We start from the raw sequence: 14,312 nt of genomic DNA, 5'->3' as shown, positions 1-14,312 counted from the left end.
CATTAGCTCTTTGTCCATGGCTTCCTTTAACTCTTCAGCACATTTAAAACAGTTGATTTAAAGTCTTTGTCTAGCAAGTCCAATGTCTGTGTTTCCATAGGGACAGTTTCTGTTAATTTCTCCTGTGAATGGGCAATACTTTCTTGTTTCTTTGCATGCTTTGTAATTTTTTTTTGGAGACTGGTCATTTAACTATTATAACGTGATAACTCTAGAACTCAGATCCTTCCCCCTCTTCAGGGTTCGTTTTTGTTGCTTCTGTGGGTTGTAGTTGTGTGTTTGTGACTTTTCTGAATTATTTTTGTGATGATTGTATTCTTTGTCTCTAAAGTCTCTGTTCCTTTAACTTCTGGTCAACTAGTGTTTTGACATAGGTTTCCTTGAATGCCTGGAGCCGAGTGAAAATGAAGGACTCTCTCAGTCGTGGCAGATTGGCTCTATTGGGGCACCACTTGAGTGCTTGGTCAGGCTGTGTATGACTCTGCCTTAGCCTTCACTTCCTTCTTGCTCAGAGTCTAAAAACTAGCCAGAAGTGAAAGTGTAGAGTCTTCTCAGGTCTTTTCTGAGCACGTGGTCTGCCCTGGCTTCCCATGCTCCCATGCTCCCATGTTCCCATGTATACACGTGGCTCCCCAAATTCCACTGTGTAGGCCCACACACTCGATAGCTTTTCACTACCCTAATTTTTCGGAGTCTCTCTCCCCAGTTTTCAAGGAATGCCTTCTATATAGCAGCTTTTTTGCCCTGAAAGTGTTTCATGTTAGGCATGGGATGATTTTCATACTGAATGAGCAAATGATTTTGTGAATTAAATGCAAAAATATTAGGTAAATTTAAGTTGCTCAAGGTATTAGTGCAATAAAATTTATGGGTTCCCTCCTTGAACCAATCTGGATAACTGTTAAATGCATCTTCTCTATTCTTATAGCCACTCTCATGTGAATTACCCTGTATGGTCTCATCTCTAGACATTCCCCATTGATCCCCTGAGTGACTTGCCGTTCCCCAAACTTATCAGGCTATTTCATGAGCCTCTAAGTCTTCAGACATCTCTCTCCCAGGAATACTGTTATATGTTATTCTTTTTATATACTGCTAGATTAAATTCGATAATATTTTGTTTAGGACTTTTGTATGAGGGATAGTTGTAATTTTCATTTCTTCTTATGTTGGTTTTTTCAAGTTCTGCTTTTTAAAGAATTTTTCCTTTTCATCTAAAATGTCAAATTCATTGATTGGAAGTTTCTTAATGTCTTATTCTTTTTATAGTGTTAGTAATGATGTCCCTCTTTTCTCCCCGCCCCAGTACATAGTTGTATTTTTTTTTTTTTTTGAGGAAGATTAGCCCTGAGCTAACTACTGCCAGTCCTCCTCTTTTTCACTGAGAAAGCCTGGCCCTGAGCTAACATCCATGCCCATCTTCCCCTACTTTACATGTGGGATGCCTACCACAGCATGGCATGCCAACCGGTGCCGTGTCCGCACCCAGGATCTGAACCCGTGAACCCCGGGCCGCCGAGAAGCGGAAAGTGCGAACTTAACTGCTGCGCCACCAGGCCGGCCCCGATTGTATATATGTTTTTTAGTTGTGGGTCCTTCTAGTTGTGGCATGTGGGACGCTACCTCAGCCTGGCCTGATGAGTGGTGCCCTGTCTGTGCCCAGGATCCGAACTGGTAAAACTCTGGGTTCCTGCAGCGGAGCATGCGAACTTAACCACTTGGCCATGGGGCTGGCCCCCTTCTTTTCCTTTTTGATAATGATAATTAATATATATTTTTTCTTGATCAGTTCTGTTAGGGGGTTACTAATTTTATCATTCTTCATAAAACCAACTTTTAGTTGTGTTAATTTTCTTTATTGTGTGACTGTTTTCTATTTCAGAGATTTCTGTTCTTTGTTATTCTCTTATACTTTCTTTTGGTTTAATTCACTGTTGTTTTTCTAGTTTCTTAAGCTGTAACCTTGGATAATTGATTTTCAGCTTTCTACTAGACACATTTAGAGCTATAAATTTCTCTCTGAACAATGGTTTAGCTATTATGTATATTATGTATACATAATGTTATGGTATATTATGGTTTTACTATTATTTGATTAAAAATATTTTCTAATTGTTCTTGTGACTTAGAAGCCTGTTGCTTAATTTCCAAACATTTGGTAATTTTAATTTATGTTTTTTGTGTGGTCACTGTATATGATAGGGCTTCCACTAATTGCATGGCTTTTGGATGCATGATTACTGTAGCCAGTTGTCATTGATTGCGTGAATTGATTTAATTCAGTTCTGGTGTTACTTGTTGCTATGGCTTAAGAACAAGTAGCCGTTTAAAGTGGGTGGAAATTTTCTCGCTGTCAACCCTGGCTTCTAAAAGCCTTTTCAGGCTGAAAGGATTAAAAAAATCTGGGGGTTCAAGGTTCTCAAGTGCATCTACCCAGATGGCACCTTCCTGGGTATCAGGGTTTCACCTCCTTTTAGGGGCACCGTCTTTAGCACTGAGGTCTTGTCAGGGCTAAACTTTTTCTGTAGTTCTGCTCCTCTCACAGTCTGGTCCTGGGCCCATTTATCATCCTGATCTACCCTCTGGCTTTAGGAGTAGAGAGTCTCTTTAAATGTTACAGAGTCTCCTGGCTCTTGCGCTATATCTAAAATTGGCGGTTGGTGAACCGAGTCTTATAGGATGTTGGGGAAAGCTCTTCATGGGGAGGTGTCTCACTAGAGGCACTCTGCTGCAGTTTTCTTCCTTCAGCATATCACAGGCTTTTAACAGCAAGCAACTAATTCCACACTCTCTATAATAAGTATTATAATATAATACTTCTCAAATGCTAGAGATATTACATATGCCTATTGCATTAGTACATCACCTTCCACTGGTATCCCAGCTCAGTTCACCTCGAGTGAAAGTCTTAGTCATCGTGCTGCTGTAGCATGCTATGGGTTATGACCACTCTGTCTACTGCCCTTAGCGTGGCTCTTGTTGCCATCTGGCCAGTGAGTGGTCCAACCCCAGAATCCCATCCTGAAGTTCTGCTTCCTGGTGCTAACTGTTAGTTTGGTCACCCTCTCTTCTACCACCCTGAAGCAGATCCTGAGACAAGAATTGAGCACATGTAGTGTATTGGGGAGGTACAGGGACACTGACAGAAGTGATAGAGAGAAGAGAAGGAGCCAATAGGAGGTATGTTATCAAGTCAGCCACCACAGTGGGTGAATGGAGCTTAATCACACAGAGAAGTGCTGGGGAAGAAAATGTGCTTCATTATTATCCCAGCAAAGAGGTAAGGAAGCTTGGGGTATTTACATGTTTTAAACCAAATCATTCATTTGCTAAGGGCTGCCCCTGGGTGGATATTGATTCACAGGCACTTCAGCCCACCGTACGTGCAGGAACAGTGGGTTCCAGCAACCAGAGGAGAGCCATTCAACAAAGATGCACTTGCTGGCCTGAGGAAATCAGGCTGGAGTGTATGGAAGCGGTAAGGGGGTCTGAGAGCATATGGGTCTAGCACCGAGGCTGTTGGCTACTACATAAGACATGTCTATTTTCAGCTATGCAAGATAATACCAAATTATTTGCTAAAATTGTTGTACTGATTTATTCCTATAAGAATTCTTTTTCTCCACATCCTTGCCAATATTTGGTATTGTCAGTCTTTTTAATTTTAGCCATTCTGTTAGGTGCATATTGGGTATATTATTCTGATTTTATTTTGCATATCCTTGATTATTATTGATTGGTTTGCATCCAATCAGGAAAGAGAATCACATAGTAATTTTAATAGGAAAAGTTTAACGTAGGAATTATTGACCGTAACAGGGATTGAAGTAATGAGAAATTGCCTAGTAAGAAGTAAAGAGAATGCAGGAGAATATAGCAATAGTAGCTATAAGGAGCAGCCACTACTATCCTTATGGCTGAGACAGAGCACTTAAGTAAAGAGCCCCTGCCTCCTGGCCTGAGATCCAGACCTTGTTGGGAGGCTGTGCCTGTGGCTTACTGAAAGGCATAAAAGGTGCTGTAATGCCGCAAAGCGGAACTTGCTTGACATCTGCCCTTGGAACTTGCTGTGATTACCTCATAGGATGCTGGGGGAAGGGATTCATGGGACAGCGTCTCACTGGAGGCACTCTGCTGCAAAATTCCCTGAGGGGAAGTGCTGGAGGAAGCTGTTGGTGGCTGGGTGCTGCTGGCCATCATGTACTGTAGGAGCCTAGTGCTGGAGAAACCGACAAGCTGCAGGAGCTTGTTGAGTGAGTACTTTGGAACTCGGAGGCAAAACTCTTTTCTCCTGCAGTTGCTCCAGTGCACTCTACCAACAAAGACAAAGCGAGCCAGCTTAGCATGATGCCATCTGGCAAAGAAAAAAATATTTAAAGGGCCCAGATCCATTTTCACAGAGTAGGCAAACAGTGGGAATTTTGAGGTGGGAGGCGACAGATAACTGGGCATAGTCTACCCTTCATTATTCAGTTTCTGTATGCTTCCTTCTGAACACGTGTGAACTCCCCAACCAGCAAACAACACTGTATTTCTACCTAAGAAGATACACTTCTTCCAAGTGAGGAAGTCTCACCCTTTGCCCAAAATGAGGAAACACACAGTTCCAAGAGTCATTGTATCTGTCATTGGTTATATTAATTATTCTTTATATTCAGTCACAGTCATACCGGATATTCCATTATCTAAAGTCGGAATTGTAAAGTTAGCTTACAACAACTTGTATATATAATAAAAATGTGAAGGACAGAGAAGATGTACATATAACAACAAATAGAAATTATGCAAAGCTATTATGATCCCTGTTGTTACAGTTTGTTACAAGACCATAATTGATATTCGTGGTTTCGTTTTTCTACTCCCTGTTCTGTATTTCCCCTGCCCTCAGCTAGAATCTCAGCTCATTGGAGTCAAATTCTTAATTTTGATTATGGTAGTCTTCAGTATTAGAATTTCCCATTACTTTTTTCAAACATGCTCTGTTACTTTTTACAGTTTTAAATTGACTGCCAAAATTTTAAATCTTGTCTTTTTGAACTTAGGAAATTATATTCCTTTTATAGGACACATCTGATAATCTCCATAATTGGAGCATCTTCAGGTTTCCCCATTGTCTGTTGGCTCTTATTTTGTTGTCTTGTATCTTCAGATGCCTAATTATCTTGATCATGCTAGACATTTTATTTGAGAAATTATTGGTAGAAATAATTTGAGGCCTGGGATAATGTTATCTTTCTTTAGAGGTTATTTTTGTATCATCTGTCAGGAGCTTTGGCATACCAGTATTTCTAGTATCACCTTGGCCGGTTGTAAGTCCTAGGGTTTTCTGCCACTCAGACTACTTGTAGCTAGACTGCAGTCCACGTAAGGGCTGGTTTACTTCTGGTACATCCTGACGGTAATAGCAAGTCACTGGGTCCCAAATCAAAGCCTCGTGTTGTTTATTTGAGCCTCTGCCTTTTGTGGGCCATTGCCTCCAACTTTTGTCACCCACCCCTGAGGCTGCCAAAAGCATTCTCAGCCTTTTTGCTTTTGGCCTGTCTTCTAAATAGACAAATTTCTCCGGAGCAAAAGTAGCTCTGAATGCCTGGCTCCTCTTAAAGAATTTGCAACTTCTGGATCTCGGTTTGGTAGATCTTACCATTTTATTACTTATAAGGCTTTTAAGATTTTAAAATTATTCTTTAGCTTTTTGAGTTGTCTTCAGTGGAGGTTTGTCTGAATTACTTCATCCGGTATGATTGGAAATGAAAAATCAGGACAAGTTGTTTAACTTGTTATTTTAACTGTACTTCAGTTTTCTAATCTGTAATGTGGGGTTAAGAATTACTATCTCATAGGTTTTTTGAGATTTTTAAATGAGATAACACATTATGCGCTTACAGTAGTGCCTGACACTTAGAAAACGCTCAATTTATTAAATTACGTTAATTTGAGAACATTGGAATTTGTCTGTTGCTCTTTAGAAACTTTTCCAAGCATGAATTAGCCCCTTTATTTCCCAAAGTAATTTGTAGGGATTATGAAAGACTTACAAATAACTTTCATGCTGACTGCCCTTTCTGTCAACACTGATTTAGGTAATTGAAACTTTTTTCCTTAATGTTTTGAAGACTCTAAAGTATAAGGAAGATTTAATTTTGTTGAAAACTAGATAATGACCCTGATATCTGTGTGTATATGTATGTGTGTATATATACACAAGTGTATGGATATGTGAATATATAAGGACTGATAAGCCCTGATCTGTGTGTGTGTATGTATATATAAATATATAAAGGCTAGATGGGAAGATATTTTAATTATTTAAATATTTTAATTATTTAAAATATGATCTCTTGTTGATAAAATAATTGGGCTAAAGGAGAACAAAATGAAGTAGCATTGGGTTCTTGTTTTAAATATTTTTAAATTCTGAAAATCTGAAGTTTTTCCTAAATATCTTTTTTTGTGTGTGAGGAAGATTGGCCCTGAGCTAACATCTGTTGCCGATCTTCCTCTTTTTGCTTGAGGAAGATTGTTGCTGAGCTAACATCTGTGCCAATCTTCTTCTATTTTATATGGGATGCCACCACAGTGTGACTTGAGCCGTGCTAGGTCCATGCCCAGGATCTGAACCTGTGAACCCTGGGCTGCTGAAGTGGAGCACGCAAACTTAACCACTACGCCACTGAGCCAGCCCCTCTTTTTCTTTGTTATGTTTAAAATAGAAGATAATTATAAAACCTTTGATTTACCCTATCTTTAAAATTTATTGAGTTCTTGGACTAGGAATAAAGTAGACAGAGAAAATGATAATAAAAACAGGTAGCTGAACTCAGTAAAGTCTGGTAACAGCTGCCTTAGCAATTCTGGTGCGTGAAAAACAAATACAGTTAACAGTGTAACTCCCCAAAGTGCTATGTACCTATACTCTTGCGCTGTTCCATAGATCTGCATCTTTCAAAGTGTATTTGATCTTCCTTCTTTTGCCTTCATGTAATTTTTGTGCAGAGGAAATGTAATTTAATCTGTTTTAAGCATCAACAGTGAACCCATCAGTGCAATGTTCAGTCTTTCAGTGTGTTTTTCCACTATGTGAAATGAAACCGTTATAATATTTCAAGATTTAAAGATCCCAAAGAAGGTTCTTTTGAGATGTAGAGAGAGACGGCAATTTGAAAGTTTTCCTAAGTTGCAAGTAAATTCTCCCTTGTGGAAATTGCTACGTCCTATTCCTTTGGTTTAATATCTTAAATTTTCTTATGCTACTATATGTCTTAAAGTTACTTTAAGGTAATTATTTTCATGATTCTGTTTTCTAGGTTAACAGAACCTTCTGGATATTTAACTGATGGTCCAATTAACTATAAGTATAAAACTAAATGTACATGGCTAATTGAAGGCTAGTAAGTATACAATTTGGGTTAAATTATTTTATTCTGAAATGATAAAGAAGGTGTTATATCAGTGTTAAAGCACTAAAATATAACAACTTCGTAGTTATATAGATTATTCAATTGCTTATTATTGGAAAACATTATTCACGATATGTTTTTATTTACAACTTATAGATATCAGGTTTAATATAAATTACAGCAGCCCTTCACTGTGGTAATAGTTTAATTTTTAGATATATTTTATTTTTGAGTTATGTTACTATGGCATTTTCAAGTAGGCATTTTTGGCTTGTTTTGAACATCTTGTTATGGAATTTGAAGACTCCATAGAATGTATAAAAATATTTCATGCTGAATTATGCCATTGGTTTGTAGTATTCAGCATTTTAGTTCTAAGGGTGTTAAAAAAAAGAACATATTGTAGAAGAGAGAGTTAATTATTGGTTTAGAGGTATTTTTCAATAATTGGGGCTTAAGACTGAATTTGTCTATTTAAACATATTATGAATGGATCATAAATGAATTGATATGAATTTGTTTGAGCCATTTTATGATTTTTAAAGAGTGTATTTGGAAAGGATTTTTTTTTTTGGTTATTTTAAAAGCTTTTTAGTACTTAAAAGTTATTAATTCCCTGTGCACTTATGGTCTCATTTTGTTCATTTCTTAATAGTATATCATATTGAGAGATTTCAGTTAAAATTTGAAGACCTTATTAGTGTCTCTAGTTAAGGATTCTATAGAAATAAGAATAGTTGCTCCATCAGTGTTGAATTTTAAAGATCAATTTTACTCAAGTACCATTTGCTTATAATAAAATGCACCCATATTTAACATTATGGGTTCAATTAACTGTTAATTAACATTAACAGTTCAATAAGGTTTCAATAATGTATACAATCTGTGTAACCTCCACCTTAGTCAAGACATAGAATATTTTGTATTGACTAAATTTTTAGAAAATGATAATACAAACATATGGCCTGTTAATAGATTTTGAAGTTGCATGTCATTTTTACAAATTAGATATGATTGCTTAATCAGTCTTTTCCACTGGTGACTTAAGGATTTATAGCAAAATTATCTGTAAATAGGTTTTTAATAAAAATGCTATGTCTAAAATTTCTTCAGACTGTGCCTTGTGTATTAGATATTAATTTTAAAATATTTTAATTTTTTTTCAGTCCCAATGCAGTGTTAAGATTAAGATTCAATCATTTTGCTACAGAATGTAGCTGGGATCATATGTATGTTTATGATGGAGATTCAATATATGCACCTTTAATAGCTGTGCTTAGGTAAGTAGTTATGTTTACTTGATGAACTTATAGTCAGTTGTAGAAAAGTGACTATAATTTATTAATTTTAAATATATACTGATCTGTACTTCAACGTAAATTTAGCATGGATATTGATGGTTAAATTTCAGTGATGGTGCCAATGCTATGTTGTGTACTCTGACTGTCAACTTATGTGGATATATAATAATGTAAATATTGATGCAGCAAAGATAAAGAAGTACTGTATCAGAAACGTAGATTTCTTAATAAATATCCTTTATTCTTACTGTATATAGTTTATTCTTTTAAAGTGATTTGAATATGTTTTCAGAACTATTTGGATATATTAGTGTGAGTTCTACGTAGCAAAGAAATAAATAGATATATATTTTTTATAGTTGTGTTTTTAGTTTAGAGAAATAAAATTTTAAATTCTGTAAAAAAAAGTTTAGGTTATGCTATATGTGATGGTTTAATAAACAAGGTATTTCTATCAGTTCCTAAAATTAGGGAATTTTGGTTACTTCAGATATTTTATTGTTAGTAGTCAGGTAGTCGGACAATTTTAAAATCACAGCATTTTCAGTATCAACTTGAAAATTTTTCTATGTACATACAAATTATTATAAAATATTTTATGAATAGAAGAGAATATATTAGACATAGAAAAAGTCATGAACATATTGTGTGGATTTTGTGTACAATTTAACTAACATAATTGTTGACCAGAGTTATTCATTACATTATTTCTTTCTTTTGTTATTTGCATAGCATCTCTTCTATGTTCTGTCATTGTTAAAAATTTAAATATAGGTAAAAGCTTATTATTGCCTTCAAAATCTTTTATTTCATTTTTTCTTTTTACTATTTATCTCACAAATATTCTGTTTAACAGGCGTGTGAACTATTATTTTTTTGGACAGACATGTGAGGACTTGTATTTCTGAAAGACTATTTCAAAGTGATTCCTTGGGAGCTTAGACACTTATTCTGCAATATTGCTATTGCTCAAGATAGTTTTAGGACTTAACTTTTGAGTTGTTTGACAATTATCTAAAAGGTAGCCACGAGTAGCCCCTTCATCTAAGGACAGTGGACAGAACATGGAGAAGAGCCTTCTGAATAATTATGTTATAAGATAATTCGTTGCAACAATTAGATAAGGTCCTGGGTTCATACATTTATTTTTAGCAGTTTAGGTATCACTCTGCTATCATTCCTCTATTTTTATGACACTATTGACTGGCCGTTGTTTAGATGTGTGCCTTTTCTTTTGTGTTTCTACAGTTATAATGACTTTGCATTAATTAACGGTGATCCATTAACACTCTTACCAACCCTTTCTTGATGCTAAAGGAAACTTTTCTAAGATAATTAGCAGGATGGGATTTAGTATATGACTGTGAAGATGGAAGCAGTGACTTTTCATTAGCAAGTGTTCCTGTTAGGTATCCTGAGGGAGATGGAAAACTCATGTTTATTGAATATCCACTTGATGCTAAGCGCTGTACTAGGCAGTTTAAATGTCATTTAATTCTCACAAGGATCTTGTGGAAGAAATACTATCCCCATTTTACAGTTGAGAAAATTGAGACTCAGAGAAATTGTTTTACTTCTTTTTTTTTTCCTGCTATTTCTCCCCAAATCCCCCCAATACATAGTTATGTGTATTTTAGTTCTAGGTCCTTCTAGTTGTGGCATGTGGGACGCCACCTCACTGTGGCCTGACCAGCAGTGCCATGTCTGCGCCCAGGATTTGAACCAGCGAAACCCTGGGCTGCCGAAGCAGCACGCACAAACTTAACTGTTCCGCCATGGGGCCGGCCCCTGTTTTACTTCTAATAGACAGTAGAGCCAGGATTAGAACTTGACAGTCTCTTGACTTAAAAGCCTATACTGTTTGCACTTAATCTTGCTAAGAATTCAGAATTTAAATGTTTGAATTATTCCAGTTGTATAATTCAGCAAACATTTGATAACCTACTTAATTCCAGAGACTATCATAAGCCTGGAAGATGCAGTAAGGAATAAGATATAGGCTGTTGCAATGACTTCAGACACCAACTACCTGGAGCTGGGCCAAACTTCGGAGGTTAACTCCACAGTCCTCCACAAGACTGCCCTCATGTCAGATCAGCTACAAGTTTAGGGATCCTCAGGCCACCAACACTTTTGACCAGCTGGCTACGAATTCAGGGGTGCCCACTACCCCCTCAGGGTCAGTAATTTGCTAGAATGACTCACAGAACTCAGGAAAGCACTGTACTTCTGATTATAGTTTTATTATAAAGGATAAACATCAGGACCAGCCAAATGAAGAGACGTATAGGGTGAGGTCTGGGAGGATCACAAAAAGGCTTCTGTGTCCTCAGGGCCTGTTACCCTCCCAGCACATCCATGTGTATCACCATCCAGGAAGCTCACCTGAACTACAGGTGTCCAGAGTTTTTATTGGGGTTTCATTGTGTAGGCATGATTAATTGAATCATTGGCCACAAGGTCAAACTCAATTTCTACCCCTCTCCTCTCTCTGCAAGCCAGATTGATTTCTTGTGGTTAAAGCCCCAACCCTCTAAGCACACGGTTGGTCTTTCTGGTATGGTCAGCTTCCATCCTGAGTCATCTCAATAGCTTCAACTATCTGGGGACCTGCCATGAGTCACCTTATTAGCATAAACTATCAGAGCTAGGAAGTGATAGAGTCAGAATATGAGCCCAGTTTTTATAATCCCTTAAACGCTGTAGTATGCTTTTTTGTATACCACACTAAAGAAACTGGACTTTATTCTGTAGGCAAGACTTTGTAGAATATGGAGAACTGATTGGAATGTAGAAGTGTTTTTTTAAAAAATTTTATTGTGTACTGGACAATCGTGCTGGACATCATGTTTGTAAAATCATATGTAGTAATAATTTGAGGCTTAGAAACATACTGTATTCCTGCAGAGAGGGCCTGGGTACACTAGTAGTCTACAGTCAACTGAATCCTAATTCAGATGATTCACACCCATGCCATAGTGCAGTCCCCCGGAGGGGCAGTCTTTTACTAGTTCACTTTTACTCCTAGTCTTTGGGGTCCCAGGTGAAAATGACAGCCTTGGGTTCCACTTTTTGTTTTCCTAACTCTGTAGGCAACTCAGTTTCTTAGCCCTTCAAACCTCAGCTCCAGCTTTGAAATCAGCAAATTCCCGTAAGAAGAAATGGCCCCAATGCCTGGGCTCACCGTCGTCTTAGTTCTCCAGTGCCTTCAAGCTGATTTTTTTGTTTTTATACAATTTGTCGTTTTTCTGGTTGACTTCAGTGGGGGGGTTGGTTGGTCCAGATTGCTTGGTGTGTTATGCAAGAAATGGAAGCCCTCTTTCATTTATTGCTTTTAAAACACTTTTAAACAAACAACCAAGCAAACATACATATTCTTTTTATCTGTTTCAGAGACATTAACTATATCTATTATAAAGACTGGGAATATTGGTTTTAGCAATGTACTCATTTTGGTATAATCTCACTACAGTGAAAAATAAATATGTATAACTAAGACTGGTATTACAGAATTTGAATTCTATGTAAATTATACAATTGAATATGCAGTCTCCTTTTAGAATCTTTTGTTCCTTCACAAACATAAGCTAGTGGATGTAGTAATAATTATTAAAGCATCAAGAGTTGATTACTTTTTAATTTGTTGGCTTTTCAGAATGTATTTGCAAAATAAATTATTTGGCTATGATATTTCATTTTGTTCTGTCAAATATGATTTGAATGAGGGAGTTCAGTTCCTGGTGGTGCCTAAACGTAAGTTTAACAGTGTCTAAAGGAACTGACTATTTGAGTAATGTAATTTATTGTTAGCAGCTTCTTTTCTTTCTCATATTGTGTATTTTCACCAACTTAGGTTAGTACGGTATAAGTAAGTGAAGATACGTAATTTTTCCCCATGAATGAGTAGGCTTAAGTGAGTAATATTGTCTTTTGTAGTAGTTATATATTAATAAAATTTGTTTAAGTATGCATAATTTTAAAGAAATATAAAAGTATGTATTTTTAGATGACCTAAACCATCTAGATTAGTGTATTGCCAGTGTACGGGTTCAACTAGTGTGGAGTGTTCCTTGTAGCTTCATCAGAATTTGCAATCAGTGGAAAAAAGTAAAGTTATAAGGTCGCTTGTTGGATTATCAAGGTGGTTTTAAGTGAAGGTTTATATGTGAGTTAAATAAAAGACCATCCTATAGCATTATAACAGGGTGGACAGCAGGAGGAAGGGAGAAATGGGACATTGCAGTCCAGATGGTGGGAAGCAGGAGGAGTGTGGTGGCGTGAGAGCAGATGTTAGCCTGTTGCCAGCGGTCGTGGAGCTAATTGGGTGAGAAGTGGCTAGGAACTTGATTTAGATTTATTCTCCTCCTAGTTGCCCGTTCTAATATAGATACTTAGTGATTCTGATGGATATTTTTGGGTAAGTTTTATGTGACGAACAGTCGTATGTATGTTGATATACACAGTGTCCAATTCTGCTCTCTTGCAGTGGTTTGATAGTCCCTGAAATAAGGGGAAATGAAACTGTGCCTGAAGTTGTTACAACATCTGGCTATGCACTGTTACATTTTTTTAGTGATGCTGCATATAATCTAACTGGTTTCAACATTTTTTATTCGTAAGTGTTTTTTTATATTTCATATTGTAATGATTCTTATAATTTGACTTAAAAGAGTTTCTTGTTTGTTTTTATAAATGTCTTATATACAAGGAGCAGGCTAGTGTGTTAAATTTCAAAATATACAGGATCTTTTCCTAAGTGACATAAAGTCTTAATAATATGCCTCTAACTACTGTCTAAGCTTTTATTAGGATAATTTCTAAGTCTCAAGACTTTATGGTAGCAAGTTAAGTTTGGTTGAAAATTAATTACAGAATTTAAAATTGTTGGTAAATGATTTAGTAAACAAATACAAACTAGTGTCACTTTACTGGTAGCAGCAGGTGTGTGGATTGCAGGGGGCTCTCCTCTGCCTTTCTGTGCTCCAAGATATTTTACTCCTGATCTGAAGAGGGGTAAGAGAGCTACGTTTCCGTGGTCCTTCTGTATTCCAGGGACTGGACTGCGTGGTACTGGATGCTTTCTGTACATTACGTTCTTTAATTATCTTTACAACAATTCTGTCAAGTGGGTAGTTTTCCCATGAGTAAATTGAGGCTTAGGAGAGAAGGTAAGTGGCTATACTACTGTCTCCTCTAAAATTAGAAAAATAATATTTATGGAGAATCTATTATGCACCTGTTGCTTTGTATCAATTTTTATATCTGCGAGTCCAAGGGTGAAGTGAAGTAGCCAGAAGTGCTTTCACAGGAATGGCACAGAGGAACTTGATATATTTTTTTCTTCCTCTTTCTTCAGAAATTTAGAAAGTGGTAACCAGAGAATTTTTCACCAGGAATAAAATATTCTAAATACCCTTGAATTAGCAATTTATTGTAAGATTTATTTATCTCAAGTATGTATACAAGGGAGAATAAATATGTAGTAGAATATAATCGGTTAAAGGGCTGTAAAATAAAATTTGGTGAACATATTTTTTCTTCTGTAACAGTGTATAGGTGATGGTATGCTATTTAAATATTATATAACTAAGTTATAATCTTGACTTCTCATGTT

The 14,312-nt window shown here is 36.6% G+C and overlaps 1 protein-coding gene across 2 annotated transcripts in view; it reads left to right on the top strand.

Annotated features, from left to right (window-relative positions):
• Positions 1–14,312, top strand: part of ATRNL1 (attractin like 1) — a 737,371-nt gene that overhangs the window by 23,575 nt on the left and 699,484 nt on the right. For both annotated transcript variants that reach the window (XM_014849275.3, XM_070482616.1), the window contains exons 2-4: positions 7,305–7,388; positions 8,564–8,677; positions 13,185–13,313. In XM_014849275.3, the coding sequence (XP_014704761.2) occupies positions 7,305–7,388; positions 8,564–8,677; positions 13,185–13,313 (327 nt within the window). The remainder of the gene's footprint in view (positions 1–7,304; positions 7,389–8,563; positions 8,678–13,184; positions 13,314–14,312) is intronic.

Source organism: Equus asinus, chromosome 2, assembly GCF_041296235.1.
Source record: "Equus asinus isolate D_3611 breed Donkey chromosome 2, EquAss-T2T_v2, whole genome shotgun sequence".
Taxonomy (NCBI): Eukaryota; Metazoa; Chordata; class Mammalia; order Perissodactyla; family Equidae; genus Equus; species Equus asinus.
This window is presented reverse-complemented; position numbering and strand designations above follow the sequence as displayed.